The sequence below is a fragment of the Felis catus genome, chromosome B2 (genome assembly GCF_018350175.1).
Source record: "Felis catus isolate Fca126 chromosome B2, F.catus_Fca126_mat1.0, whole genome shotgun sequence".
NCBI lineage: Eukaryota > Metazoa > Chordata > Mammalia > Carnivora > Felidae > Felis > Felis catus.
In genome coordinates, this window is record NC_058372.1 from 65,960,765 (window position 1) to 65,978,293 (window position 17,529).

Here is a 17,529-nt window from a genome sequence, read left to right on the forward strand (position 1 = left end):
ATAAAAAGATACAGTTTTATATGTTATTGTTGCTGTTGTTTAATGTGACCTACCATTTAATCATGCATTTGTCAAGTACAAAGGAAGCCTTTGACTGATGCGATTGTTTTAAAGAACTCTTGAACCCACCTGACCCCATCACAAAACTGCCCGGCCTGTTCCCTGCATGTGCCTTCAGCTAGTCACGCTGGACTTAGCTATGTCTGCATTTTAGAGGGGGGCTGTCAGCTGCATGGTCAACTTGTTTATTGTTACCAGGACTTTCTGATCACCGCAGTTCATTATTTGATTTGTCTTCATGTAAACACATAAAATGTGGTGTCTTTTTAGAATATCATTTGTTAAGCAACTAGGCATGGAAAAATAAATGTTACTGTTTCTTGTTAGCTACAAAACACATATCCACTAAACACATTTGCTGTTGGCATGCTGCAGCTGGGGACAGTGGACATTGCGGTAAGTGGAAAAAACAAGGACACCACTTCGTCTCAGATAATCCGTGTCCATGAGAACACTGCCTCCTTCATGCCCCACAAAGGCTGCAGCATGACTGGAATCTCAGCATCTCAGAGTGGCTGCTCCAAGTTACTGCCCTCAGACCCTTCACCCTTCATTTCTTCAGACCCTATAGAGTCCCGGGCCTGTCACTGGATAACAGTGTCACTTTCTAATGAGTAACAGTGGTTTAGAAATTAAACAAGAACACAAACAAAATGGGTACACGACAATTCCTACCATTCATTTGATTCCCACAAAAATCTCTTAGCAACGCTGCTGTTTTCATCTTTATGTTGGAGCTGAGGACTCCAAACCTCAAGTCTTTTTGACTCCAGCCTGCCCTTCCCACCACATCACACTACATCTTTTGATTAGGAAAGCACGGAGATGCACTTTGGGTTTTGTTGTTGTTGATGCTTCCTTGATCAGCACACAGCATTTCAGTCCTAGCTGGCATCTGAGAACTGAATGTCTGAACAAATATAATTTACCAGTAGCTGCCACAGCAAATCAATAACCTGTTTAATAGCAGGAAATTGTGTTAGTGAACATAACATCTCATTCCGTTAATCAGTCATCACATTCATTATATGTTGGGGCTGTTGTACATTGTGTGGTTTTTGTCTCACAAGAATGAATGCGAGCATTAAAGAAATGGGTGTTAAGTGTTGTATGTTTAATATTAAGTATGCAGTACCACCAACTGATATGAGATTGCATGAATTTATGGATATCGTAATCTTGCCTGGAATATGAAATGCATGCAGAATGTAGATATATATGTATATGTAACTGTCATCCCTGTAGAAAGGCTTAGAAATCACAAAGAGATATTTTCCCAAATAAAAAATAACTTTTTTTTCATCTGTAAAGTTGAGGTTAAAGCTAAAGTCTGTTTCTAAAGCAAATACCGAACCAGTTCTTGGTTGTTTCCAGGGTAATTGTGTACAAACTACCGTGCCCGATCTCAGTCCTTTCTATGAAGAATCCAGGAAGGGTGTGCATACCTGTCTAGTGAGATTGAGCTCAAATGAATGCAAAGAGAGAGTTTAAATAAAGCTCAGATTTTCAATAAGGGAAGAATATATTGCTATGCTCCTACTCGCTGAAAATACTATTGAAATATAATATACAGTTTCATCAAAGTATTTACCCAAGTGGAGTGGAAGAGATTGCTTGAAATGGAATAATCATGCCTCTGTTGTCCACAGTCAGAAGCTAAGTTTTAAGGAGCGAGTACGCATGGCTAGCCCAAGGGGCCAGAGTATTAAGAGCAGACAAGCCTCAGTAGGTGACAGGAGGTCCCCGAGCACCGACATCACAGCCGAGGGCAGCCCCACCAAAGTGCAGAAAAGCTGGAGCTTCAACGACCGAACCCGCTTCCGGCCCTCGCTGCGCCTCAAAAGTTCTCAGCCTAAACCAGTGATAGACGGTAAGCCCTGTTTTTCCATAACTATGTTTAATTGGATAAGCTATCATGAGCAAGATTATGAAGTAATTAATTCTCCATGGTACCACTTGAAGATAGAAGAAAACAACCCCAAGGAAAGAATTGTTTGTTTGTTTTATTGGAAATTTATTCATTGCCTTGGGCAAATGTACAGAACATAAGTTTACTTTTGGGAGCAACTTTGGCAGCTAAATCTACATTACAAAGAAGTCAAACTGCTGTTAATTCTTCACTCTTATCTACAATACATTATTCTTTCTCAAAGTCCATATCAAGATCAACGTGACTGTCCTTCTCATGTATAGGTTATGTCTGACCAGCAAAGGTCCATGGCCCAAAGATGACCAGGTGCTCTGTGAATGTCTTGAAACACAGTAAGAAGGGTAACAATCCCTTTCTGGACAACAATGAAGGTGCTATTCCCTTTTCTACTATGCTCTATCCACCAGTAAATCAGAGACCATGGTTTATCTTCCCTAGAAAGATTCCTGTCGAAAGTTCTTAATCTAACGATAAGTAGAATTCAAGTTCTTCCCCCAAGAGGAGCTAGCCTACTTTATTTATCATACAATGTGTCAGGAGTTTACTTGCCAACACATTTTATTGAGTGCCGTATAATTTTCATGTTTATAAAATAAAATAGTTCCTTTTTCATTTAAGATTAGCTTGGTTTTCCTTTTAAGTATGCCCCCCTGGGATCTCTTATACTGGGCAAAGAACCAAAGTCAAACAGCATCTTCCATTAATGCATAAAAACTGCAAAGGCTATCGGGCCTTCTGTACTCATTCCCTGGTATAACCTGTATTTTCCCAGGCCCTGAAAGCCTGAGGGATAAAATTAACAACCAGGGGTCATAATCTCAGTGATCTCAGGCTCCCTGCAGTAAAATCCCTGGAACCTCAGCCGAAGGGTCCCTCCCAGCCCATTCAGAGATCCCCAGAGATATGATCCCCACTATCAAGTGAGCAACATGAGTCCCCTCTTCACACCTCTTCATTCTCCACAACTCCATGGACGCCATGCTTTCCCAGTAGACGCCTAGGTGCTAACCCAACGCGGCCTCTCCCGCTGGAGCTTGCAGCTCCCGTCTTGGCCACAGGACATACTCATCCTGCCAGGCTCCACTCTGCCTATCACTGTACCAAGGTAGGAAATGCCCCCTCAACCAGCACTGGACACTCCCCCATCAAGCCTGTGAGTGTCCTGAGTCACTGGCAACACAGATTTTCAGTGTCCTCTGGTTTCCACATTCTCCTCCCCAGGAATTTGGCTGAAAGCCCATGAACAGCTGAGTAAAGAGTTACCCGTTACAGGGCTTTATGTTGCACTCAAAATAGACTTTCTGAATATAAATGGATGCATCATTTCTGGAAGGCAATTTGGCAACATATATCAAAAGCCTGTACATATGCCTAGGCTTGAACACATCCCACCCACCAATTCCATTTCTAGGATATAATCAATATAATGAAATAATAACAGACATTAGAAATGATACTATAAATCAAAAATCATTGACATGGAAAGATGATCATAAAAAAACAAACTATTGCATTTTGCTGTGCTGTGTGTGTGTGTATGTGTGTGTAAATTCATGTATTTATAGGAAAAGGTCTGGAAAGATTTACAACAATGTATGAACAGTTACCTCCAAGTGGTGAGATCATAGTTGCATTTTGTTTGTCCATTTTTTTCATCTGTATTTCCCATTATTTCTACAGTGAGCATGTAAAGTTTTGCAAAAGAAAACAAAGGATGATTTTCTATTTAAAAAAATTGAGCCTTCTTTTCATAATTCCCTCTCCCTTTCCCCAACTCTAGGGGCCCTTGGTCTAGCTGATGGTCACCAAATCCCTCTCCTTAGGCTGATTCCCTCTCCCCAGCTGCCAAGAGGTAGAAAGAGCACCTTGTCTTAGCGCTGGGGAACAGCCTTTGTTGAGTGTAGACATGGATTGTCTAATGAAGTTTAACATAGTGCAAATAGAGCTGTATTAGGCTCTAGGGTTGCCATAACAAAGTAGCACAGCTGTGTGGCTTACACAGCAGACATTGATTTTCTCATAGTTCTGGAGGCCAGAAGTCTGAGAATCTCCTTGGCTTGTAGATAGCCACCTTCTCCCTGTGTCTTCACTTCCTCTTCCCTCCATGCATGTCTTTGCCCAGATTTCTTCGTCTTATAAAGACCCCAATGAGATGGGATTACAGCACACCCTACTGAGCTCATTTTAACTTAATTGTATCTTTAAAGACCCCATCTCCAAATAGAGTCACATTCCTGAGGTACTGGAGGTTAGGACTTCAACATATGAATTTCGGAGGGACACAATTCAGCCAGTAACAGAGCTCCTGCTCACCCACTTCATAGCATCCCTGGACAAGCTGGGGTGTGCCGATATCTGCAAACCTAATCCTGAGTTCTCACTGTGCTAGAAATTCATGCATGACCCACAGTGGGTCCACACTCTTCCAATGGGGGGGGAGCCTCAAAAAATATTCTTTGTGCTGTGAGGTCCTGATGGTTGGCTGAGCACATCTGCATATAAAATCAATAGGATCTGGTTCCTGAATATGGAAAATTAATTCTACTTGTATGTTTGGCCAGAGGGAAAACATTTTTCAAAGACTCCTAGAGTCAGCACTATCCATCACAGTATTTCAGTTACTGCAAAGATGTCTCAGAGGTCAGACAGATAGAAATAGAAGTCCTATTTTCTAATAAATAAGAAATTGGAAAGGTCTCCTGCCATCCATTTTCTGCATCATTTCATACAAGTACAGTTCCATTGGTTAGAAAGGAAGTGTTTTTCCCTGGTTGATGCCCATCTCAGTTGGTTCTGAGTTCCGCAAGTGACAGGAGGCCTGATTGCTGTTCTGTGGAAGCAGCCTTGTTGGCTGCCCACCTGCAGAAGATCATGTCTCCTGATTCCCCTTTTTCTCCAGTAGTCCAGAATCTTTACCTCTGGTTTAACTCAACGTTAGGGCTTGGGAAAATGGAAGCTTCTTTTTTTTTTTAATAAAAAATTTTTTTAATGTTTATTTATTTTTGAGAGACAGAGTGCAAGCCAGGGAGGGTCAGAGAGGTAGACAGAATCCAAAACAGGCTCCAGGTTCTGAGCTGTCAGCACAGAGCCCAACGTGGGGCTCAAACCCATGACCTGAGCCGAAGTCGGATGCCCAACCGACTGAGCCACCGAGGCGCCCCTGGAAGATTCTTTTTATAGAAAGAAAGAAAAAAAACAGACGTAACTATCAAATAAAATGTTGACTTCAATTATAGATTTTTATTTATAGTGTCTCTCCCAGTTTTAAGTATGTCTAAAAACCACTTACTACCCATAGAAAATAATATATAGCACCACAACCACCTCCCAATTATTGCAGATCTATTTGCTCATTCACTTCTGAGGCTCTTTTCTTCTACTTCTCTTCTTCCTGTACATATTTTAGGCATTTCATTGCCCATGAACAGCTCAGAGAGAGTGGATGAATAACAGAAAGAATAATGAAAATTCCAGTTGGCCTTTAACTTAGTAACTCAGTTACATTTGGAAAATAATGGGCCTGTAACTAAAAGATACTATCATAGAAAAACAAGGGAAACTTAGGGTTAATCTGTAATTTTAATAATTCCTGCCAAATCTGATACCTTTTACTACAGATGGTATTATTTTTATAATTTAATGACTCTTACAAAAGTTATTAAATATCCCATGTTAGGCTTTTTTGCTGTAATTTTTATGAAATTTTATATTGCACTTAAAAAGGGCATAACTGTCTTCCAATATTCCACATTCATGTATACCAGAGAAGTGGAAAGTAATAGGCAGATGTTGAAGTCAGAAATTTACATATGGCAGAAGGAAGAAATTAAACTATAAGGGACTGGTGTGCTATTGCCATAGCAAATTTATTTTGAACAATATGATATGAATAGTATTTTTAGTTTATAAATCCAATAATAAGAGGTAGAAATTTTCCATTGGTCAATCAATAGTATTAAGCTTCTTCATATAATTTTTAAAAGTAAGTAGGATATGACTTTTTTAGATTCCACATATAAGTACAATCATGCAATCTTTTTCTTTCCATGTCTGTCTTATTTCACCATTTTGTTGCAAATGGCAGGATGTACTTTTTTAAGTATGAATAGTATTCCATTATATAATTATACCACAATTTCATTTCAATGCGTATATGTATATCAAATCATCATGTTATACACTTTAAATATATGCAGTTTTTATTTTTGAGATAAAATTTTTAAAAATTAGGTAAGGTAGAAATCTTTTTTTTCTCAACATATAAAATAATGATGATAAAAGTAACATCTATTGTTTCTTTGTGGCAAGCAATGTTCTTAGTGCTTTAGTTCTATTATTTCATTCAAGTTTTCCAATACCCCTATGAAGTGGGTACATTATTATCCCCATTTTATGGATGAGGAAACTGAGACTTGAAGTTGAAAAACTTGCCCAAAGACTAACACATAGAAGTAAGGGAGCCACAGCACACATCCAGGCAGCCTAATTTCATGGTCTTCTCTTAGGACACATTTGTAGATGTGCTCCCAAATGTCATATCAATTCCCCTTTAAGCCTCTTTCATTTCTTCTTTTTCCCTGCCACCTTCCCCCCACTCACTTTCACTCTTCCCTCTTTAATTGGTCAGATTCCCTTCCCACATAAATAATTTGACCTTGACACTATCCCATCCCATCTTGCCTTTCTCCCAACGCCCCCCCCCCCCGCCCCCACTGCCAAACCTATGAACTATATCATCTTCAAAGACTGCCAGAGGTGGAAGATTAGGCAAATGAAGGAAATGGCCTTTAGATGACCCTTTCTGTTTTGATCTAGTATCTGGGAAGAGCCTCAGGATAATAGCCGTGCTGATCTGTGTCTGTTTACCCAGGGAGGGAGGCAAATGGTGAGGTCATCTAAGGCCGGTTTCAAGATGCAAAAGGTAGTGTCAGGGGATGGACGGCTATCAACAACAGACAAGCAAATGGAAAGTGGCATACTGCAAGTAAGAGGAGTACCAAGCAGCCAAAATCCACGAGAATGAAACTAGAGATGGGGAAAGTCCAGATTTCTGGTGGCTAGTCTGCAGTCAAGGAGGGCTATACTTGCTGGACGCTGCTGTACTTGGGAATGCCTTTCAGAAGTGCACTCAAAGATGCAATAATCTTGACAGAGAAGGGTAAGGAGGTAACTTGAGGTAGCTCCTCCCTGTCGTGTTTAAAAAAAAAAATCCATCCCACGTACATGTATAAACTGCATGTCTCAACATGTGTAACACTGCTTCCGCTTTAGGGGAATGTAGAGACTCTGCTGGACAATCCTAAGGGCTCATGCTGGCTGCCATGAGAGGCACATCCTCACCAGATGTTTCTGAGAAAGACTGGCATGGCCTGAGTGCAGGAGATGTGGGGGGTTCACCTGAGCAGAGGCTGAGTGGGCTAAAGATGTGGAATACTTTCCAACAGTGGGGATCCCTTGTGGCCAATCCCCTGTTGCAGGCACTGTTAGTATCTCTTCTCTCTTCACTTCTCCATGTTCCTTTCTCCCCTCAGCCAGTGTACCAGTTAGGGTGCATTTGGCCACAGGACACAAAAGAAGCAGATTCAAATACCTTAAATAATAATGAAGTGTATATTACCACTTAAAAAGAAATTCAGAGGTAAGAAAACTCCTGGCATCAATCATCGTGACTTGATTTAGATACCGCTTCTCTTGGGTCTTCTTTTGACTCCTCCCATCTGTGTGCACGCCTCCTCCTCAGGCTGGGAGCAAGATAGCTGCAGCAGCTCTAAGCATCTTATCCAGACACAACACTTTGAGAGGCAGAAAAGGGACCGAATTGCAATGGTATCTCTTGTTAAATTGAGGAAAACTGCCCATTTGTGTCATTTTGTGGCATTGGGTCTCATGCCTGAAATGATTGGGCATCTGCAGTCTCAGTCAGGATCCAGTACCTGGATCTGGGGCCAGACTCCCCAGAAACCCTTGGATCAAGCAGGGGAAAAGGAGATGGTAACTGGATAGATCTGAGGATTTATGTTTGGGAATCGGCTATTGGGAAAGCAACCTCTAGTAGTGTCTGATACAGCCAAGAAATCTTTTCTACTTTGTGAGGCTGAGGAGGAAGAATGCCCTTAAGCATGTTTTCTCCCAAACATTCTGTTTATATGTCATTTCTGTTCTTCCAAGTGTCTATGGTTTTTAAACGTACAAGCCAGATTTAGAAATCTTTTTTTTTTCTCCTTTCTTTTACCACATAATTTCCATGAGGCAGTGAGCACAGACTGGCCTACCTCCTTAAATTTTAAAAGAAGACAAAATAGTAAAGGAAAATGTAGGGGAAAATAAATGAATCCCCATTTAGATAAAATAATCCCTTCCCACACACAATCAGCCAGTACATTTCCTATCATTACCTTGACCAAGGCAAACAGGCGTGGGGCGGGGGTGGGGGGGGGCTCTTGCCTTCCTCACCACCTCCTCAAGTAGCTTCCTTAGAGACTCCTTCCTCCCTTTCAGGCTCATAATAATTAATGGAGTCTCACCTAAAAATAGTAACAGAGTTGAAATGCACAGCATGAGATGAGAGAACCCTCAACTCCTCTTAAAGATACTAAGTCCATCCATCCCCTTCCTCTCTCCTCTAACCTCTGTCTTCCAGGCCCCAGACCCACCATTCCTAAAACTCGTGCTTGAGATTATCAGTATAAGATTGACAAGAATACTGACAAAAAGGAAGGATTTTAGTGCAATGGTTTTGACAATATCCTGAATTAACAGACTTCTGTACAAACAATGGGATATTTTTTCCAAGCAGTATAAATCACAAGCCACCAACATTTCATATTTGTCTAATTTATGCACATGGGTCTTTCATCTTATACTAATCCTCTTGTACACTTATTTTCCAATGGCATCGTCTTCCCTCATGTTTTTCTCAGTCTCCCCAGTTGACATTTTTGGTGTTTCCACAAAATGCCAAGCATCACATTGCACTTAACGTTTTTCCTGATTTTCCCTATTGATGGCCTAGCTTCAGCCAGACTTTGATTAAAATTTTCCACAAAATATGATGCTTCCTGGCACTTTCTGAAATTACCTGATAATGACTCTGCATTGTGTTGACAGAAACAATTCTTGTCAAAGTGGTATTCTATTAGGGCTTCCGCTTCGGTTTGTACACGTTCCTGGCAGGGTATCCCTGAGTGAGAAGCATGCCCACTCCTGTGAGCTCTATCTATTACAAAATGTGAGGGTTTTCTTTCACGATAGAACATACTTCACTGTATGCCCAACTTACTTGTTAGCATCCTTCTATGCAAAAGCCTATCAAGGGTACTCAGTAGGGTTCTGAAATACACTTTCAGTCCTTCTTCACTAAGGAGTTGGTGAAAACCATTACCTGGAGAAATTTTCTCAATTCTGGTCAATAGGTTTCTTTTTCCTTTAGTTGTCCAGGTTCCTTATCCATTCAGTCTGTTATTCTTCATTTGGTGACACATCCTAGTTCTCTCCTGTGTGTCCTATACTATTCCTGTCCCCCGAAGATCAGCTTCTTTATTCCAATGTTTGTATTATTATAGTGGGGATGGGGGGTGGATGGTAGGGGAAGAACTCTCAATATCTGGTTACAGATTGTAAGTGATTAAGTCCAGGCATACCTCAGAGATATTGCAGGTCGGGTTTCAGACCACTGCAATAAAACAATATCACAATAAAGAGAGCCAAAGGAAATGTTTGATTTCCAAGTGCTTATAAAAGCTATGTTTACACTATACTGCAGTTTATTAAGTGTTCAAAAGCATTATGTCTAAAAATAAGAAAAAAAACCACTATGAGGGGCATCCAGGTGGCTCAGTCAGTTAAGCATCCAACTCTTGACTTCAGCTCAGGTCATAATCTCACAGTTCATGTGATTGAGTCCTGCATTGGGCTCCATGCTGACAGCTGGAGTCTGCTTGGGATTCTTTCTCTCCTTCTGTCTCTGGCCCTCTCCCACTCTCGCATGTGTGTAGAAACACACATTCTCTCTCTCTCTCTCACTCTCTCTCCCAAAATAAATAAACATTTTTAGAAAGTATGCATACCTTAATTTAAAAATACTTTATTGCTAAAAAATGTGAACCATCATCTGAGCTTTCAGTGAACTATAATCTTCTTGCTGGTAGAGGATCTTGCTCAATGTTGATGGCTGCTGACGGATCAGGGCGATGGTTGTTGAAGGTGGGGTGGCTGTGGCAAATACCTAAATAAGACAATAATGAAGTTTGCTGCTTCAACTGACTCCTCCTTTCACAAATGATTTTTCCATAGCATGCAATGCTGCTTGATAGCATTTTACCCATGGCAGAACCTTTTTCAAAATTCTAGTCAATCCTCTCAAACCCTGCTGCTACTTTCTCATCTACATTTATGCCATGTTCTAAGCCCTTTGTTGTCATTTCAACAATCTTCACAGCATCTTCACCAGGAGTAGGTTCCATCTCAAGAAACTACTCCCTGTGCTCATCCATAAGAAGCCAACTCTTCATCTAATCAAGATTGATGAGGAGATTGCAGCATTTCAGTCACGTCTTCAGGCTCCACTTCTAATTCTGGTTCTCTTGCTATTTCCACCACATCTGCCCTTACTTCCTCCACTGAAGCCTTGAACCTTCAATAAGAAAAAAAAAAAAGCAGTATCTGTGAAGCATAATAAAGCAAGTATGCCTATATTTATCGTATTTCTGGGAAGGGTTGCTTTTTCCAATACTTTCTGTGAAACGCCTGTTTTTGGTTTTTAATTACTGAAGAAATGTGTTTCTATTTTGATTGGACTGGAGTTCCCCCTAGCTTTCTATTCTAATCCAAGCACTCTTTGTAACAGAATATCTGTCCAGATTTCTCTAGGTTCTGCCCCAATGTTTGTTGCCACCCTATAGTGATAGGGAAAATTATATTTTGTTCCTATGGGTGGAGAAAATAGCTTCCTGCTTAAGATATAAGCTATAAATGAATCCCACCTCCTTCCTTCCAGCAGAAACTAAGCTGTCAAATGACCTATGCGTGCAGCTTTAAACCATATATATATATATTTTTTACTTCCACAGATCCAAGTCTTCCTGGGAAACCGGGTTATAAACCAGAGCTCTGAATTTTGTTTCACCAGCACATCATAGTGTGCTGATGTGTCCATTGGTGCTTTAAAGTGAATTAGAATACTGTATTAGTTATCTATTGATACATAACAATTTGCCCCAAACTTGGCAGTTAAAAACAAGGGACACATAATCTCACAGTTTCTGTGGTCAGGAATTCAGCAGCAGCATAGATGGGTGATTCTGACTCAGTCTTTCATGGGGTTCCCACCAATTATTTCCTGGCCACAAAAGTCATCCTAATGGGAGAGAATCTGTTTCCAGGCGCAATGGAGCATTTGCTGGCAGCCTTCGTTTGTTTCCTTGAAAACATCGGCTACCCCATAGGCTGGAGTGTCCTCCTGACGTGCATCTGGCTTCCCCCAAAGTTAGTAATTCAATAGAGAGTGCATGCTTGAGAGAGGGAGAGAGTACCCAAGACAGAAGCTGCAGTCTTTTATAACCTCACCTCAGAAGTGACACTTCTTTCATATGCTAGTGGCCATACAGACTAACTCTGGTACAATGCAGAAGGGGACTATTCAAAGGGGTGGGTACCAGGAGGTAGATGTCATTAACGGACTATCTTAGAGGCTAGCTACCACAAATAACTGTAAATTGGGTTTGTCTTTCAGGTCACAGAGCCCACCACTCTCCGTTGTCTTTCTAGGAACTCCAACCACCAGCTTTCCATCTCTTTCAAATGTTTTCATTACCTGCCTGCTTCTAAAGGCATTTGGGTTTGTGACCTCTAAACACTTCATGTCCAGTATTCTATGTAGTATATTTAAAAAAAAAGAACAAAAACAAAAACAACCAGTCACATCCTGACCCTCAACCTTGATCACATTATAATTAGATTATTACATTCCATTCTTAGTGCAGCCTTTCAAAAAGTAATATTAACAAAATATTGAGCATTCAATTCGTGTGACAAAAAAATAAAAGAAAATGAGGGAGCAGGAAACCAGCTAGTCAGTAGCAAAACCAGTGTTCTAACATCTATTCTAGCACACTTTCTTTTAGAATGTGGGGCCCTAGGGGCACCTGGGTGGCTCAGTCGGTTGAGTGTCTGACATCGGCTCCGGTCATGATCTCATGGTTTGTGAGTTCGAGCCCCGCATCCGGCTCTGTGCTGACAGCTCTGAGCCTGGAGCCTGTTTCAGATTCTGTGTCTCCCTCTCTCTCGGTCCCTCCCCTGCTCATGCTCTTTCTCTTTCTCTCTCAAAAATAAATAAACATTAAAAAAAATTTTTTAGAATGTGGGGCCCATTATCAGCTACTTCGAGAGCCTGAAGAGATGTTCTTGGTCACGTCAAAGGGCAGAGCTAGAACCAAGTGCACAATACTAAGTTTTACTTAGATCATGACAGGCTAACAATTAGAGAGCTCACACCAATGGAATGGAGTCCATCATCAAAAGCTTTCAACCCAAACTTGGAGGATCGACATTCAGAGATTTCTAGGCTCTTCAGATGGAACCAGACAACCCCAAAGAAATTTTCCTCCAAACCTGGGCTTCTATAGCTGCTGTTCTGGTTCTTGCTTTTAACCCAAACTTGGAGGATCGACATTCAGAGATTTCTAGGCTCTTCAGATGGAACCAGACAACCCCAAAGAAATGTTCCTCCAAACCTGGGCTTCTATAGCTGCTGTTCTGGTTCTTGCTTTTAACCCAAACTTGGAGGATCGACATTCAGAGATTTCTAGGCTCTTCACATGGAACCAGAAAACCCCAAAGAAATTTTCCTCCAAACCTGGGCTTCTATAGCTGCTGTTCTCGTTCTTCCTTAACCATTACCATTATCCTCCTGGCAATTCCAAACTGAAAAGTGGATAACCAGGTGGGGCATATGGGCAGGTGGGGATCGGCTGAGGGACTCCAGGGGCTCATTTTCTGTCCTGACCCTGGTCTCATCTCTCTGTGAGGCAGAGTGCTTCCCATTGGTTCTTCCCTCTCACCAGTCCCCCTTCTTGATTTCCCTTCTCACTGTCAGCTGTAGCCCTGAGAAGTGTGTCAAGTAGGCCCCATCTATCCTTGCAAGGTGTCTGTGTGTTCTCTGCAGTGGAGCATTCACAGGATTTGGATATGCCTTTAACAGGCACATTTCAATTCAAGTCAACAGGTATTTGGGGGCCACTGCTCAGGGCTAGCATTTTCCTGGGCACCAAAGGGGCGAACGAAGTAAGTAGACATGACGAGGACCACCTCGAAGAACTTCCATTTGCCTGTAAATTTTACTGCCCAGTCCCATCCCTTACAGTATTGATTGGCACCCAGGGGTAACAAAAGGCATCTTCCTCACTTTTCACACTTGGTACTTTTCAGAAATAACCTGTGGGTAACCTCTGAAATTCGCACAAAATCAGCACAAAGTTAGCCATTACACAAATCACAGGATTTAGCCCATATTTAAGAGAAGCACTTTTCAGCTGCATGGTGATTTTTCATCCGTGGATCGCAAATTATTTCCTTCAAAGGCACACTTAGTTGTGTGCTTCACAAAGAGAAACCAATATGACACAATTTTAAAATTATATTTAATCGCTTTCATGGGGTGTTCTACTTGGTAAAGAAGAAAATAAAAGGTTAGAGGAAGGCCGGGATCCTTTCTTTACAATGGACAGGAACGAGACAAGCCAGCCAGGCTTCCTTTATGCTATCTGCAGTATGAAACTCACTACATTGTCCCAAATTCCTTTTATTTTATTTTCAATGTCTAATTTTTCCCAGCTTTTCTTTCCTTGCCTTCTTTTTCCTCTGTTGCCATGTACAATGCATAACAACAGTTCCTGGACTCCGAAAATGCAGAAACCTCACAAGAATATTGCCTGGGGAAAATTAATCTCTGTACCTCCAGTTACAAAGATTCATTTGCACATGAAACCCCTAATTCCCCACTGGTGAGAAATTTGCATTTTTCATTAATCTAATACAGTAGCAACTGGTGTACCACATCATTCTGTTGAAGTCAGTGACTAATCTTCCCCAAATTGTTTTGAACCTGTGTTCCCATGATTTTGTGTTTCAGTTGAAAAATGTCACGACCTCATGTCTTTTTACATTTGTATAGTTATCTGTTACAGCAAAACTATTCCCTTCCCCCCAGATTCAGTGGTTCAAAACAGCAACCATTTAGTTAGCCCGAGGTTCTGTTGGGCAGTACTTCTGTTCTCAGGTAGACTCACTGGTACATCTGTGATCAGTTGCTGGGTTGCCTGGGGGCTGACTTGCCTAAGGAGGCCTCAGCTGGGCTGACTCATCTCTGCTCCATGTGGTCTCTCAGCCTCCAGCAGGCTGGGCTGGTTCCTTGCAGTGGAGGTAAGCTCTTAAGAGCCGTGTGAAATGAACCTGCAAGGCCTATTTGAAGCTTAGGCTTAAACTTTCAGAGGACAGGTGCCTGGGTGGCTCAGTCGGCTAAGCGTCTGACTTTTAGCTCAGGTCATGATCTCACGGTTCATGAGTTCAAGCTCAAGCCTCACATCAGGCCCTCTGCCATAAGCACAAAGCCTGCTTCAGATCTCTCTTTGCACCTCCTCTCCTCATGCTTGCTCTCTCTCTCTCTCTCTCTCAAATAAAGTTAAAAAAAATTCTCAGAGTAAATCCCACTGCATCCTGGCCAAAGCAAATCACAAGGACACCTCAATTGCAAGGGGTGGAGAAAGAGGCTCCACCTCTTAATTCGAGGAGCCCTAAGTATTGTCAGCAATATGGCAACCTGTTGCCCTAGTCACTGGGAGCATATTCGCTTTTATTCTTTGCACTGTGCTATTGGTTCTGTTAACCCATGTGTTGGTGTCTGATTTGTTTTGCATTATTGCCTATAGTTTCCTTCACTTCTAGAGCCTAAGAAGGAAAGGGAAGGAAAACAGCATTGTTCATGCCTGATGTATGCCAGGCATTGACTAGGCATTTTCTATTGGTTCATTCAATACCCACAAAGCCATTTTGCAGATAAGAAAATCAATATCTAGAAAATATAAATAACTTGCCCATGTAGTTCAGTCTAAATGCCAGAATTGGGATTTGAAATTGCATTTAGATATAATTCCAAAGCTCTTATATGTTGTACCATGTTGTTTAGCATCTTTCTTTCATGTAGGTCATATCACTAATAAATGAATGAATGAAATGTGGTACAAATCAGCTGTAAGTTTAGTGTTAGTCAAATGATTTTTTTGTCCTCTGTTTCAATTAATATGGAAAATCTCAAGCCATGCCCCTTGGTCACTGTATATACTACTACAAGGACTCTCCCCCATACCCTCAAGTGTCAAATAAGGGAATGCACCACAGTAATTCCCATTTGTTTTTTGTTGTTGTTTTGGTGGGGGGTTGTGTTTTTTTAAGTTTATTTATTTTGAGAGAGAGCGAGCATGAGGGGGGAAGGGGCAGAGACAGAGGAGAGAATCCCAAGCAGGCTCCGCATTGTTGGCACAGAGCCAGATGCAAGTTTCAGTCTCACGAACCTTGAGATCATGACCTGAGGTGAAATCAAGAGTCAGACACTTAACTGACTGAGCCACCTAGGCGCCACTGCCCCCCACATTTGTTTTTTGAAAGCAACACTTAAACATTGCTATCTCTGGACAACCTAGTCCAAGTGGTATCTAAAAGGTTTACACAATGGCATTTCCTGACAGTATCAATGCTAGCCTAATAAAAATTGAAAGCTGAGAGAAAATTTTGCCAGATCCATTTTGAATTCCCGAATAGATTTGATTAATGAATAATGGAGATTTGTAACTCTGCAGTCTGACAGGCCATTGCAAACCATGACTGCCTTGGTTGAGGTCAGATGTCTCTGAATTTGATTCAAAGAAGACACATCTCATCCTTTTGGAGATAGGATTAAATAAGTTCTTTTAAGCCACTTTGTCATTGATTCAGAATGTTTCTCCCTACGGTGAAGTACTGTCTGTCTTGGTCTCAAACTCTTGTAATTTGACCTAGTTCAATTATTTTCCTATATGAGGAGGCTGTCTGAGATGATGCTATCAGGCACAGATCATTGACTCTCCTGGTTACCTGCAAGTGGTTGGCCTTTGCTTTGCTCTAGTCACTTGGCTTTGCTAGGATTACCTGAACGTTTGTTCTAATAAAGGCATTCCTGCTAGCCTATGATGTGCCCTATATTACAAACACTTAAGTGATTTACTAGTGGAACTACAAAAGTCTACAGAAGTATATTTGTGTATATGAATTTTTTTTAAATACATTTTCTCAAAGTCGGGAGTTGTCCGTTGAGAAAACTCACAGTGCTTTGAGTATGGTGAGTTCTTGAGGAATTTTTTATGAAAACTGAATTAACCCAACAGCAGTTAGAAAAACCACTTTTGATATAAAAACCAGTTTGGGAATAAAATGGAGCATGTTTCAAATCCTAGTTTCCCCACTAGATTAGATGAGATGAGGCAAGTGACTTAACCGAATGGCACTTTAGTTTATTGTCTCTCTCCCTCTCCCTCCCTCTTCTTCTCCCACTCTCTCTCTCCCTGTGTCTGTCAAGTAACTGAAATAATACCTACCTAACAGGGTGTTTGTGTAATAATAAGATATAACGTAAATGTAAAAAAAAGGCGGGGGGGGGGGGGTGCGCCTGAGTGGCTCAGTCGGTTAAACGTCCGACTTTGGCTCAGGTCATGATCTCAGGTCATGATCAGGTGAGTTCGAGCCCTCCATCGGGCTCTGTGCTTAAAGCCTGGGGCTTGCTTCGGATTCTGTGTCTCCTTCTATCTATGCCCCTCCCCCACTTGTACTCTGTCTCTCTCTGTCTCTCAAAAATAGATAAATGTAAAAAAAATAAAATAAAAAATAATGAGATAGAATGTGTGTAAAATCCTTGCACAATGCCCACCACAGAATAGTCACTCAATAAGTTGAATGGACTGTTATTATTTATTATTTCATTAATACCAATTTCTTCATTAATTTTAATTAGTTGAAGTCCTAGTCTTGATTAATTTTCATGTTTTCATCTTCTCTTCTTCCAGTACTTGATGGCAGTTCCTATCAATGGTAAACGGAAGTTTTAAAGTTATATATTGATACAAACTTTCTTCCTATATTCCTCAGACTGAATTTTAGGAGTCCTCCTGTTGAATAATTTATATAATCACCGAAAGATGAGGTTATCTTTATTATACCTCATGCTATTACTATTTATCCAGGGGTCATTGCCTTTATTAAAGATGACAGAAATAATTCATTTGTTGGGGAAGAGAGGCATTAGTTTACTATAGGATAGTACAATGTGTGGCAACATAATAGTTGCTTAGAAAATATTTATTGTCAGTGAATAATAGTGAACAGATAATGAACAAATAAATGATTTAATAATTTAGTTATTCAGGAGTCAACTCATGAAACCTCATTGATAAAAATTGCTTTGGGATTGTAAAAAGCCACCACACAAATGAGATGCATCACTGAAGCCTAAAGAG

At 40.9% G+C, this 17,529-nt stretch overlaps 1 protein-coding gene across 4 annotated transcripts in view; it reads left to right on the forward strand.

The window, feature by feature from the left end:
• Nucleotides 1-17,529, forward strand: part of KCNQ5 (potassium voltage-gated channel subfamily Q member 5) — a 523,224-nt gene that overhangs the window by 459,776 nt on the left and 45,919 nt on the right. For all 4 annotated transcript variants that reach the window (XM_011282435.3, XM_023254134.2, XM_023254135.2 and 1 more), the window contains one exon: nucleotides 1,710-1,930. In XM_011282435.3, the coding sequence (XP_011280737.3) occupies nucleotides 1,710-1,930 (221 nt within the window). The remainder of the gene's footprint in view (nucleotides 1-1,709; nucleotides 1,931-17,529) is intronic.